The sequence below is a fragment of the Gallinula chloropus genome (genome assembly GCF_964237585.1).
Source record: "Gallinula chloropus genome assembly, chromosome: 3".
Taxonomy (NCBI): Eukaryota; Metazoa; Chordata; class Aves; order Gruiformes; family Rallidae; genus Gallinula; species Gallinula chloropus.
In genome coordinates this window covers 25,371,731-25,385,874 of record NC_140087.1, presented here as the reverse complement: position 1 = coordinate 25,385,874, position 14,144 = coordinate 25,371,731, and the positions used below count along the sequence as shown (strand labels likewise).

At 45.0% G+C, this 14,144-nt stretch overlaps 1 protein-coding gene across 2 annotated transcripts; it reads right to left on the bottom strand.

Moving 5' to 3' along the window:
• Positions 1 to 446: 446 nt before the first annotated feature.
• On the bottom strand, positions 447 to 7,342 carry CCDC28A (coiled-coil domain containing 28A). 2 transcript variants are annotated; one of them, XM_084261364.1, is made up of 6 exons: positions 7,257 to 7,342; positions 6,382 to 6,576; positions 3,858 to 4,021; positions 2,766 to 2,920; positions 2,187 to 2,209; positions 447 to 1,269 (listed from the first exon to the last, which is right to left on the bottom strand). In XM_084261364.1, the coding sequence occupies exons 2-6, from the start codon at positions 6,537 to 6,539 to the stop codon at positions 1,215 to 1,217; spliced, it is 555 nt and encodes a 184-aa protein (XP_084117490.1). In that variant the 5' UTR covers positions 6,540 to 6,576; positions 7,257 to 7,342; the 3' UTR covers positions 447 to 1,214. The 2 variants fall into 2 exon arrangements, with proteins under 2 accessions (XP_084117490.1, XP_084117491.1); XM_084261365.1 differs by having other exon boundaries at positions 447 to 1,265.
• Between the last annotated feature and the right edge of the window lie 6,802 nt (positions 7,343 to 14,144).

The window sequence follows — 14,144 nt, the reverse complement described above, 5'->3', positions numbered from 1 at the left end:
ATTGCCTGTGAGCTTAAAGCGGTTGGAAAAAATGTGCTGATTCTTGTATAATTTTAAACAACTCCTTGAGAAAGGTATTTATGTCCATCTCTCAAATTATACCTACTTGTCATGTGCTTGCATAAATTGATACAGAAATTTAGAGATCAATACATCCAACAAACCCCCCATTCATACATTATTTGTCACAAGCCTAAGCAGTGTTAAACAGCAAAGCCCAAAAAGGAAAAAGAATTCCCTTTGCTGTGGACTAGGATGACCTGAGAACTACGGTTTTAAGTGCATTCTGGGAGCAGCATATGTGGCAGTGCTGCACTACCCTGGGCTGACAACAACCAGCAACAATGCATTACCTGAAAAATCTATATGAAATAAATCTAGTTTTGATGCACCAAAAGAAGAAAGTCTGGATCTAAACCCATCTTTATTTTACATGAATCCTGATTTTCTTTCCTCTTGACTGAACGCATGAGGATACCAACTAATTTATAGCTTAGGACTGACTACACAATGGCATGTACTGATTTTAGTCCAACAGTAGCTTTACCCAGGTTTAGAATTTCACAATACTTCAGTTAGGTGGACTGCTAGCATGCAGGCTAGTTCTAGTTTAGTGACACTTTATTCACTTTGATGAAAAGAAGTAAACTCTGCAAACATTCAGGCCACGCAAGAACTTGTATCTTAACACAGCTGAACAGACAGAAGTATCTCTAAATGAAACATCATATTAAAAATGTTTTACTTTATTAACAATAAATTAATCTGTGGCATCACTGATTAAACCACTAAATACAGCGTGCAGTTCATTTACATACTGATCAGAAAGGCAACTTCATTGCTACCATCATAAAAACAGAGAAATACTCAGGAGATTATATACATACATCAATCATACAAACAACACTGAGCAGAAGAAACGTACTTCTGAGTTGCCCCAATTTTCTAGTAAATAAGGCAATAATAAGAAGCATAGTGTCACAATAACCTACTTCAAACTCTACATTGAGTCCTGACATGATGAAGTGCTCAAAGAGGAAAGTGCAAAAATAGACACTTAGATTTGCACTTTCATTCTTAATCGTGTAAGATTAAAAAACCCCACCAAAACAAACAGAAAAACCCAACAAAACAAAACCACAACAGTTCCAGATTCCACTGTCAGGAAAAGCAGAAGAGCTTCTGGCAGAATCCAAACTGCCCCAGCTGTTCCTTCAGCCCGTGGCACTATTTGGAATATCTTGAGCATCTGCTAAATGTAATTTCTGTCTGAAGGAAGTGGTTAAGGAATGCAGGTAAAGCATAAAGGAGAGAGTGATGTCACACAGAACTGTCAGGTGTGCACCAGTCCAGATGGACTCAGCTCCATTCACCCCACGCTAGTTCTCAAGCAGTGGATTAAATGAGACTGCAGTGTTACATACCTCTGGAATTAGCTGGTGGATCGATGGCAGATTTCTATCACTATTCTGTGATACTACCACATTCCACTTGTGTTCTTATGAGACCTAGAAGCCTTAAACAGCTTTCCACTGACAGGCTCCATATGCCACTGCAGTATCATAGGCCTCAAGCCAGAGTCCCACCTTCCCCAACGCATCCAAAATGTGTCACATCAGAAATAACCAGACGGCAGCGTAAACTGAACACAGCACCCCTCATCTGCATTCCTGGCTTCTCAAAAGCACGATGCAGAAGACAAGCTACAACACTCAGCTTTGCCTTCTTCTGGGTGGGCTAAGAGCACACATTTGTTCAATTACCAAAGCTCCACTCAAGTTTTTGACTCAGTCATAGTCTGACTTTCAAAATAAAGAAGCAAGGTCAGCCTGCTGTTCCCAGTACAGTCAGATCAACAGCTGCTGCGTATGTATTTTAGAGAAAAATAAAAGGTAACAGGATTTACACATCATCAGGACAGAACACTTCTGAATACTGAAGTGGGGCACGCTAGCCAAACAAATCACCATGTGAAAAAACAGCCTGTAAATAAAAATATGAAGATCCAGTCACTTATGTATTAAAGGAGCTAAGATGCAGGCTGTACTGCACTGCTAATTGAAAAGAAAGGACATTATGGAAGTGACTTGACTCTTTTAACACCATTAGTGACTGAGGAAGTATGCTGTCACGATTACAGTTAAAAGGCATTACAATAGAAAATAGACTTTTAAGGAAAAGGATACATGGATGAGTTCAATTCTTCTAGCTGCAATATAAATTTAGAAAATGGTATTTCAGTTATTCAAATGCAGTAATTGTGCTGATATTATGTTGAAATAAATACATTAAAACAATGAAGCAAACCAGTAACAGCCTGGGCTGAAGCATATGATTACAAAAAGCGAAGTAAACCTGCACTGAATTCTACATCAACAGAATTCAGTCCCAAACTAAATTCAATTCTGCTTTTCTTGGGAAATTTAAAGAAAGTTTTGGGGTTTATGGAATACACTAGAGAAGGAGAAATGAAATGTAGAGTACACAGATCTAAATTCCTATGTGGGATCTTCCCCAGATATAGGGGGATGGGCCACAAGGAAAATGGTTGTAGCTCCCTGGCTCACTGGCCATCTCTAACAGGCCTACCTCCTCAGGCAGTTCACAGCCTGGCTGCTCCGCCTCAAAACCAGGTGAGCGCAGGGCTCACATCTGGATTCATTACAGAACTATTGTCTCCTCAGCATTAACTCACTGCCCAGCCAGTTGTAGCAGCACAACGCTTCTCAGGAAGAGGTCAGCGTTTCTGCCTTCCCAGTACTTACATCTGACAGCAGCCTGTCCAGGTTGGAGTCACTGGCTAGTTTTCTTTTGTCTTCAGGGAGCTCCTCCAGCTCCCCATAGAGCTCCAGATTGAGGCGAGCGAGTTTCTCCTGCATACTCCGCACATGCTCCATCTGCTCTATCGAACATTCGTTCCCTAAGAGGAGGAGCGACAGCTTTAGGTAAACAAACCTGAGAGAGCAAGTGAAGGTGTGAAGATGCAGGGGGCGTTTTTACATCAGAAGAAAGGAATTAAAACATCCTATGTACAAGTTAGTTTGCAGTCTCGATGATTTCTCCCTGTTGCACAGACTGCAGTTTCTGTCACCCAGTCTGGTGGTACATGAACTGAACTGTTTTTCAGAATATACGTGCCTTTTTCTATGCTCTGAATTTCTCTCCCTTTTAGAAAGGCCCTGTATTTTTAACTTTAAACGTGATCATCATAAACCTTCTTTCTAATTTTGGTTATTCTTGGGGGTTTCTTTCTTGTACCCGACACTTTATTAGTACAGACTTTTCAGGCTTTCTTCCAAAATTGGTCAATTCATGTGACACATTCACCTAACACTAACTAAACTCATCTTTCTACTCAGTACAGGGGAGAGGAAAGGAAGCAGAAGAGTGTCATGTTTTTTCTGAAAACTCCATCAGCTGTGAAGTAGTAAGAACAGTAAGATGCTAAGGCAGAAGAAGAGTAAACAGGGTGAAATGCAACTTGCACTGGATTCCATGAAAGTTGTTATCTACAATGTTAATACACAGCAAAATCAGGTGCTAAAACCAGGTGCTGCTTCTTATTCCTAAATCATAAATAAGTGGCTTTAAACTTGGTATCTCAAATCCATAAGCCCCAGTACTGTCTTCAGTAAGCCATGCCGGAAGGCACAACAAAACAGCATTTGAATAATCTCACACCAAAGACACCTTTACAACAGGACTGCAATTTGAAAATACACTAAAATCCATAAATTAAATCAAGCTTCATTTCGTACTGCGAAACCCAATACAAAAAACTGTCAGTCTGTCCACACAGCCCCTTTGTTTTCAAAGGTTACCAGCGTGTAACATACACAGACAGTTCACACACTTACCAAATGCTTGAAGTTTGCCTGAGTGGAAGTCATTGAGGAGGCTGAGAAGCCCCCTCTCCATTTCCTGGACATCGGATACATCTGTGAGAAAAGAATGCTGGATTGGTGCTGCCTGTGCCCCTTTTGCTTCACCTCCTGGAGGTTTGGCTTTCTCTTTTATTACACTGGAAGAAAATAATCAAAGAGATTACCCCTGACTTTCACTGAGAATATGAAGTGTAAGGCAAGTCTACATATGAATGAAATGGAAGATATGTAATACAGATACCAATCGCTCCTTTTAAGTAAAGAAAGGGATCACCAGTTTGTCATAGGAATAAAGAAAAACATGACAATCTTAACAGTTTGATAAGGCAAACTGAAGGACTCCTACACCCACTCTCCTATTAATAGTGGGAAACATCAATGGAGCACATGTATGTAATGGCCACCTTTGTGATCTAAAGAGGACCATTGCCCAGCAATGGCACATGGGGAATTACCTAGAAAACATCACCCAACAAGCACCAGAGAGAAGCCAGAGAAAAACCCTCAGCAATCGTACGCTCCTGTTGCTGCAAACACTACAGACTGCAGCCAGTGTGGAAAACAACTTGTTACAACCGGTAACAGAAAGGTGGCCTGGCCTCTGGATAGATTTTGTTAGAGTTCCTTTTTCCCATCTTCAAATAACATCAGAACTTTGTAAAATCTGCCATCAAAAGCAATCTCCCTGTCCACTAGGTAATAAAACCTACCAAGAGGTTTTATTTAACTAGCAACGATAATATGATTTACACCATAACAAGCTCCACCCTTCCCTTAAATCCTCCCATGTCAGTCATACATTTTCTCTTTCCTATAGAATCACAGAATGCTCTGGGTTGGAAGGGACCCCAAAGATCATCTAGTTCCTACTTCCCTTTAGATTAGACAGAAATTCTTCCCTATGAGGCTGGTGAGGCCCTGGCACAGGTTGCCCAGAGGAGCTGTGGCTGCCCCCTCCCTGGCAGTGTTCAAGGCCAGGCTGGATGGGGCTGTGGGCAACCTGGTCTAGCAGAGGGTGTCCCTGCCCATGGGAAATAATAATTCTTTTCCCAGCCCAACAGCTTCTGGGGTGTGCAAACTTTGTATACACCACACAGACTATATGCTGGAACAACTAATGGTCCAACAGTTACCATATCTGGTTCACTCCAGAGCAAAATGTCTCAATGTAGATTTAACTTTGGCTTCTTCTGCTTCCACGTCTGACTTAAAAGTTTGTGTGATAGAAAAGTCAGAAAGAGGTGGGAAAAGTTGATGATGGTCAATACAATATATTACTGCCCCTAAATAGATTACTGTGAGTGAAGTGAAAATGAATTAAAAACAACTCCACTACTGTAACAGCAACTCATGCTCGCACTGTTCTGTCAGTTACTGCTCCTGCCTGAAGAGCATTAGAAACTGTCAGCATTATCACTGCTCAGTAAGCTTCCCTTAATCACTGATCAAGAATGTCCTTTTCCAAAACTTAAAGCAAAAAGGACATTTTTCTTCTCTAGCCAGTATTGTGGGCTACAAGAAATGAATTCTAGTACGTTCCAGAATAGTGCTGAGTCTTAATAGCTACCACCAATGTACAGCAAATTATTCATTATTATTTCCTTCAAAATATTAACATATCCTCCCCCTGTACACTTTACACTGCAGAAATGCTTTATGTTTTCATCAGGCCAATGCTGAGTCCTTTAAACAGATTATCTGTGCCAAGGAGGAACGTTATTTAATATTCAGCTAATACTTGCAGATCAATAAACTCAGCTGCCTCTCTCCAGTTCACATTGCACTTTAAAACACCTCTTCACTCAATCATCTACTCTACCTGCCACAGTCAAGAGATACATTTTCTAACATGCAGGAAAATTAACATTCTCCAACTGAAACAGATTCATCACCATTAATATACGAACTCTTCCAAAACAGGACTTTAGATATTAAAGAGCTGCACACCTCTCTCGGTGCATGCTACCGCTGCCCCCACTGGCAGGTCCCCAAACAAGACACCAGGAAATTCCAGTTCTAGCTCATCCTGTTCAATCCATGTCCTTCACTTCCTGCCCTACTTCTCAGTCCCAACCCTGCAGTCATGTAATCCTTTGTATGCTCCTCAGAGTTGTGCATCTGGAGCTCTGCTGTCTCCCACGCGATGCCCACGTCTCCCATATTTGATCACCCAACTCATTTTTCAGCCCCAGATCAGGCTGTCACCTCTTTGGCTAAATTGTTACAAGTCTACAGCACTGTGCAGCATTTTACACAGCCTACAAGAAGAGTTGTAAATTGCAAAGCTTGAGCACCTTCCTTTTCTGCAAAATAACCATCATCTCGATCAAGCTTTAATCGCTTTGCTAAAAGCGACACATTATCAACCATTTTCACCAATCCGAAGGCTGCTCTCTTCACTCTGCCCCAGCCTGTCTGAACACCCCTTACACCGGCCGAGAGCTGAGCGGTTTCCAGCTCCGGCTTCCTCTGAGCTGGCAAGATGCTCCCAGCTTACCGCTTTAACTTCGGCTTTTGCACGGCGGGCTGTGGCGCGGGGTTCGGAAAGGCTGTGCTTTTACTGGCTGGCACCGAGCTTTTCTTGGAGTTCGGGACCTGGGCGGGGTGACTGGTGGACGACTTGGGGCTCCTCCTCTTGATTTTCCTTTCTTCCATTCCTTACCACTTACCGCGGCCAGGCTAGCGCCCTGCCCTCCGGAGGGAAGGAAGAAACACCCGTTAAAACTGGCACTTTCAGCAAAAGCAAGGGGGAAAAAACCACGCATGGAAATGCAGCTCCAGCCTCCTCCGAGACGGGCAGCCGCTCATCCCTGCGGACGAGAGCCCAGCGTCCCCAGGAACCGCCCGGGGCAGCCCGACCGGTAATGCTGGCAGGACTCGAAGCCTTGCGCGCCAGCTCCAGCAGACAGGAACCCCAGCGCGCCCTCTGGCTCCGCATCCCAGCGCGGAAAAGCACCGCGCCAGCCGCCCTCGCCCGCCGCCCCCGAAGGGAGAGGCGGCGACCCCGCCGCACCCCGGGCGGCGCCGGGCTGCTACCGCCCCCCTACGTGCTGCTGACGGGCGCCGCCCCGCGCTGCGCCGCTGGCGTTACGCGTGCTGGTCGTTACTGGGCGTTACGCAGAACCCGCCCCCACCCGGCGCCTCGGCAAGCGCCGCCCCCCGGAGCGGCGCAGCACTGCGGCCCTCAGTACAGCCGGCGCACGACGGGCCGCCTCGCCGCCGCCATCTACCGGAGTAACGATCGCTGCCCTCGGGCACAGGCAGCCCCTACTGCGCGCCGTCACTCCAGCAGCACGGACACCAGCAACGCCACCCCCGGCGAACGTTAGACGGCGGCCGACGCGCAAGCCCCTCCCCCCGGCCGCCCGCTACCTGTGGGGAGGCCCCGCCCCCGGAGCCGCGCGCGGACCACCAGCCTCGCCGGCTCTGCCGCCGCCCCGCAGACACTTGGCTCGGCCCGGCCCAGCGCGCGGGTCACATGACCGCGGCGTGAGGCGGAGCGAGATGCATTGTGGGAGCCCCGCCCGCCGCCGGCGGCAGCGCTCCCTCGGCGGGCGCGGGGCGACTACCATTCCCAGAACCCCCCGCGGCAAGAGGCGGCCGCGGCTCTGAAGGCGCGCAGGCCGGGGAGGAGCCGAGCGCTTTCCCGCGCATGCGTGAGGCCCGGGCCTCTCCCCGCGCCCGCCGTGCGGGGGCGTGGCCGCGCGAGGGCGGGATGCCGGGTGGAGCCGTTAACGGCTGGAAGGGGCGGGGCCGCCAGCCGCCTCCTGCAGCACTCCGGGGACGGCGGGCGCGGCTGCTTCAGAGGCGCTTGGCTGTCTGTGGGGCAGGAGCCCGCTCTGGCGGGCACGGCGGGCGGCTGCGGGCCGCGCTGCTGCTTCGGGGTCCCGCGGCTGGCAGCTGGCGCAGGCGCGTTGGGCTCCTCACGGAGGCGCGGCCGGCCGTGCTGGCAGTGCCGCCGCGCTGAAGCGAGAGACGGGGAAGGAGAGTTGAATGATTAGAAGGAGGGGCTGCCGTCTCCTCGGCAGCTGTGCGTTTCGCACCCCGAGCGAGTTTGGGGGCTCGCTGTGGCCCCTGCGGAGGTGCAGGGGCTCGGCCGTGAGTGGGTCTGGCAGGTCTGAAGCTTCAGCTCGGCGCGGGACAGAGTCCCGTCAGTGACAGGCCCTGGGCTGCAGATGGCGGCATCACTTCGCGCCCCGCAGCTCTTCCAGGCTCGGCCCCTCCTCGCCGCTGCCTTTTCGGCTGCTGAGCTCTGCTCAGAAGCAGCAGGCGGATTGAACGTGTTTGTCACAAGGACGCAGGTCTCCCTTCCGGCATACAGCTTCATCCACCGGCCTTCCCGGGGGGGTTTATTCAAGACAAACGGGGAGGACCCTGCTGCCACGTTTAATCTGGTGGCAGTGCTCTGTCATCTCCCACCGTGGTTCCAGGCTGTAGTTGGCTTGCCGAAGTTTGAAAGCGGGCAAGGTTGTCAGGGCGTGCCTACCTAGCCGCAGTGATTAAGACGCTCACACACACACACCCCTCCAAAGGCTTCTTCCTGGTGCTGCTGCTTCCATAGTAGAGGAACTCGATGGCATGTCTGGTCGGCACTTGCCTCTTCAGTGCTCCGTGTCATTGATGGCTCTGTGGGCTTGAAAGCTTGGCACGTCTTTCCCACCCATGGCTGGTAGCTCGAGGCGGGTTTTTCCCCCGTGTGACACTAGCTTACTGCCGAGAGAGATGAACTTCTGTCAACTTGAGTCTCTTCTACTTGCAATGAGATCTGAGTTTTTACTTGACAAACACGTTCGTAACTGCATGTTTTCTGATGAAAACTCTCAGCTGTTATTTTCACATCGGCTATGCAGGGTGGTTTAATCTGCATCACCCGGGGTGAAAACATCAGCCAAAAGCTGTATCAGTGCTTGCAAGGGTGCATCTCAATATAAAGCTAGGACTAGGTACCTTTCGTTTCTACCAAAGAAGTTGAATGACTTATGTTTTTAATTAAGTTAAAGACTTTCCACCACTAATACAAACATTTTTAAAATAAAATTACTGTTATATTCGGAAAGCAGTTGGATTCCGGTCAACTTTGCTTCATTTTAGTCTCTAGGTACAAGTACACTAACTTAATTACTCTAATAAAAGCAGCGTGCAGTTTCCCTGGGACAGCCCAGAAAGGCAATGCTTTGCTCTAAGTAAATTTGTTGTCACTGCACATTACATGACGCTACAATTATTATTAAAGTGTCTCTATTACTTGCTTCTATACCTGATTTAGCAGAGCCTACAAGGGCAAATAAGTAGGAAGGTGTCAGACTTTATTGTACATTTTCATAGGAAAAGTAGTTTTGTAATAATTAATTTCTTTTAAAAGATAATAGTAAGTTAAAAGCAAAGACTAAAAGTGTAGTCTTGAATTTTAGGCTACAAATCCTTTTGTGGGTAAACCCTGTTGACTGGAATCAAGCAAAGATAGCATACATTCACTGGGGGATGGAGGGACAAGTGTGCTTGGGATTATCTCAATTTAGTTGAGCTTTTGCATAATTTTGTATCATGGTAACAATTCACATTCAGGAGATGCTTTTTTCTTCCTTTATAAGGCGTTTTTCTGACACCACCAATAATCAGTACAGTGGTAGCGTTTGTAGGTACTTGTTGACTGAAGTGCTCCAAGGGGAACAGTGTCTTAATAGGAACAATGTTATTGTTAAAGAGGCAAATTAAAAAGCTAATTGAATTCTATTTTATTTACATGTATATCTCCTTACAAACTAGAGGCCCACCTTTGAAGATGCTTTGAAGAAGAACATCAAAGAAGTTAGTCTGCACTTTGCATTGAGATATGCATGCAAATGAAATCAGATTTTTCTCTCTGGAAACCCTGTTTGGTTAACTTGAGATGGCACAATGGTTCTAAAGGCTTCAGAGACAGTGATAAAAGCATCGGGTTCTTTAGCCTCCCTAATTAATCTCAGATGTATTTCACAGGGTGGCACTTTGGACTCACGGAAGCACGACATTGCTGTAGCATCACCTTCCGAAACAGACCATAGCCTGGGACATCCCTGCTAATATGAAGTAATTGTTTCTGGTTTACAACCAGCAGTATAACAAGGTGTGTGTATATTTATCAGCCAGCTAAATGTGCAGCACAATGCCGTGAATCAAAATGATGCGTAAAGAAAAACACTGGCTTAATGCGGATGCAGAATCATGAGGGTTTGGCACGTGTGTGTTCTGCTTCACAGAGTGGTGATAGATTTGCCCTCCAGAAATGTCACTAGAAAATGTGTCAACATGTATCTCTACACATACACACACACACACACAGAGATACTTGGCTAAGTGAATTAATACAAGCATATACAAATATTTATACTTCTACATTATTACTGATCACTTTCCGCATCTCTAACTTGAGCAGTCCCACTGAAGTCAGCAGTTACACGGAGAGCAAGCTGTTTAAAACCCCGACCAGTATTATGTGTGTGTGTCCAGTGCCAGCTTACTGCAGAAAATCAATTCTCGGTTATCTTCCAACCCATTAAATATTTGACCTGCTTAAAAACTAAACACATCTTTTGCCAGAATGTGGATGTTGACTAAACCACCTCCTTGGGTCAGCAATATGGTGATTCAGGCACCCACAACACAGTGACGAGGGGAGGAAGGAAGGAGAACAGAAGGGACTTTTGGAACTGCTGAGAGAGCAGAATCTTTTTGGTTACACGTAAGCCTGCCTCTGCAGTAGGGCAGCTGCTTAAAGCTTTTCCCTTCAGTTTGCCCCAGTTTCCTACCATACACCAACCTCCTTAACTCCTTGCTAACATCTTCCTCAGACTTTCTTGGTCACTTTTGTTCCAGCCAGTCCTTACTTCTGGAGGTGTCTAATCTCATCGTGCCCCATTTCCTTCTCTTTGCCTGTCTTCAGTTCTCTCTAGTCCTGTTTTGGTCCCTTGCTCGTATATTCCTCTAAATATTTGGTTTAAATATTTGTGACACACATTGAGGTCCTCCAAGGACAAGCATTGTGGAGCTGCACCTTAGTTGTTTTAGTAACCCTGATACTCCAGGTGGAAAAGGGAAGTTGTTGGCTCTACCAGCACACCCAGCATTTCAAGACACAGTCACATTTTTTCAGACCCTGTCAGGGATGTGAAACTAAGATGAGCAGGAAATGTGCTGATGCTTTACTCGTGTGTGGTAGCATTTTCCTTTAGAGTAATTTCAAAACATTTCCCTTGTTTTCAGTTGAGGGTGTGTTGTCAAAGGAGTAGGGTTTTTCTGAAGGCTGAGGCTGTGAGTTACCTAAAGGAAACATGGAGGGAAAGGAGGGAGTGAGTGAAGAGACTTTTTGCACAGGATGGTTGCTAATTTCCAAGTTTGTTTTGCTTGGACAGTGCTTCTTCACATTTTGAAATACATTATAACCAATTACTCCATCTCCTTTCTCACAGGACCGAAATGATTCCTTGACAGACTTGAGAAAAAGCTTGGGTAATGTGGCACCCAGTCCTTCAAATGCTTGCATGCATTTGATGAATTTTGTAGATGCTTTTAAAATAAAACAAAGCAAACCTTGTACAAATCTTTCCTCCTTGGACAGCCTGCTGAATTATTTTTGCAAGTACTCATTGAGCTGCTCCTTGTAAATGTAACAATATTTCCAAGGCGACATGGCGTTTACAGAACCCCATCAGGGTCAGCAAAGCTGAATCCTTGTAAACCAAAGTGGGAAGCAAATCCTGGATTAAACCTTCAATTTGTAACACCTGTTCTTGGCAGGCACCTGCTCTTTTTTCCTTTTAAATATTTAAATATCGAATGATGTTTATGATTAATTTAGTACAACAAGATAGAACACGCAGCTCATGTCACAAAGACTCGAGGTGCACCTTTTGTTTTCTGTAGCCTGCTTTTTAAACAGTAAGTTTACCTCAAGAGGACCACAGTGGAGTAAGACCTTGTAGGAAAACAACAGTCTTAAGGTAGCAGTTCAAATAAAATACTTGCTTGGTCATTTTAAGGGTTTGGCTGAGTGCCTACAAAAATTGGTTTGTTTTCTTTGCCAATGCTTACATTTAATGTCAGTAGGAGAAACTACTATTGATGTTCTCTCTTTGAAACACCTCTGAGCAGTACAGCTAGTACAAGGTAAGCCAGGGGTGCCAAGGAAGAGCCAGCAAATAAAGTTTAACTTTTCAAGGCAATTTCAGCCTCACCTCTAGAGTGCACAGACATGGACTGGTGGGCAGAATGACCTGCACACACCTCTGAATCTCTGGTCATGGACAAGAATCCAAACGGTGTGAAACTCTTTACCAATGCAGGGAGCAAAGAGAGGCAATTCCTACCACACAGATCATACAACAGACAGGTACATGGCACAAGAGGGAAAAAGAAAACAGACAGCCTGGATTTACATGATAACAATGGCTTAGGCACAGCAGCGACCTGATTTTTGTCAAAGGTCCTGTTGGCATCAAGGGCAAGGATGAATCTGTAGCTTATAGGAAAGAATTTGGAGGTGAATTGTGTTGATGGACCCTTTGGCTTAAAAGAAAACCAGGCAAACTTACAATTTTCTTTTTGAGTCACGCAATATAAAACTCACTTGAATATACTTCTTCATTTTTTTTAAATTGTAACCTCCATGTGCAAAATCATAAGCTTTATTTGGAAGCTGATTCAATTCAAGAAAAATCCAGTAATTTTTCTAGGTGAGAAGATATATGAAGATTATGCCTGCAAAGAACTGTGAAGGCAAGCAGGTAGACTTCCTTTATTGAATGTGCTGAGAGCATGAAATATAGCTCTCACCATTGCAGCTACAGAAATGGAGTTATATTAGAGAAATATATCCTTATCTTCTAGAAATATAACTCAGATTATTAAGATATTGTCTTACTATCAGAGTAGGACAGTGAGTTATTTGCAGTCTGCAGTTTTTCCTGGTCAGATTTCTAGTTGGCCTCAAGTCAATTCTTTGTGTTGCCTGGGAAATTTAATTCCCTTCCCCCTCTATAGCTTGGTGGCTCACTATAAATACAACTGCTGCGACCTTTTAAAAGCAGCCAGTGACTGGTTTTTTTCCAGACTAGAAGATACAATGCTGAAAAGTTCCAAAAGTCTCCCAAACAAGCACGTTGGTAATTTCAGACTCTATTTTGTTACACGTGTACAAATGCAGAAGTAAAATCAAACAAAGATCCATCCTCTAAAGAGAAGAAATGTACGCAGAACCGTTGGTAAGGAAGGCCATTTCTAAGCCATGCATGCATATGCTAAGCGGTGGATCAAGAGCTTTCTTTTCATATGATTTTTGCTCCAGTAACTCTGATTAGCAAAGGAGAAGTTACACATTCAAAGCATCTTCCTGTGCACTGGAAATACAAAATGGAAATATCGGCAGGATGTCTTAGGCCCGACCAGGACACCCATCCGTGACTGCGCACGCCGAGTTCCTGTAGAACGAAGAGGGGAACAACATTTAAGGCTTGAATACATGATGGAGCCCAGCTGCCATGCCAGCAGCACCGTTTCACTGAAGGCAATTGTATTTTTTAACTAATTATAGTATGGTATAATAGATACTAGTGAGATTTTGATTTTAAGGTTTTCTTAAATTAATCTTAATGGATTAATAGGTCTAGATGAGCCCTCCTTAGCAAGGTACATTTGAAAAGTTACAGACTTCAGTGGAATGCAAGTCACTACGTGCATTTATGAGTTTGGGTTGTGGATCACCATAATTGTATTAGCGTTCAAAACTGCACTTATAACTGTCATCAGGTATAAAACACAGCAAACCCGACACATTAAAGAACCAAAGTGGCATCATCGTGAAAGTGTTTTATTTTTCTGAGGATGCATAACCAGGGATTACATTTGCAAACTTTTCTGAAGGAGATTGTAAGGGAGACTCCTGAAAGGAGCCTTAAATACAGTCAGGGTTTTTTTTTTCCTTCTCCTAAAAAAGCTATTCCTTGGGTTGAAATTCTTTACACTTTCTTTCACCCCACTTTCAAGAAAAACTAAACAGAATGTTTTTAGCTGTATTTCACCGTATTTAAAAGCTCATTCCTGCACTATTAAGTCAAATGTTTATGTTTCTTCCTTGAGCTAACTAAAAATGATTTTGCTAGAAATGCTTAAAACTCGGCATATTCATAGTCCTCTGAGGAGCGTGTAGTCTGCCAAGTCTGAAACACTTGGAACAGAAAGGTCTGAGTAAATCTCCCACATTGTGCTGCATTCATTTTTTTTAGT

What these genes read in the sequence shown, in the direction of transcription:
- CCDC28A (XM_084261364.1), bottom strand. Translation starts at nt 6,539, where the DNA reads ATGGAAGAAAGGAAAATCAAGAGGAGGAGCCCCAAGTCGTCCACCAGT. An exon ending in CAAAAGCCGAAGTTAAAGCG is followed by an intron (nt 4,022 to 6,381) that starts GTAAGCTGGGAG and finishes ATTTTCTTCCAG; the next exon opens with TGTAATAAAAGAGAAAGCCA. An exon ending in GAAGAATTGAACTCATCCAT is followed by an intron (nt 1,270 to 2,186) that starts GTATCCTTTTCC and finishes CACTTCCTTCAG; the next exon opens with ACAGAAATTACATTTAGCAG.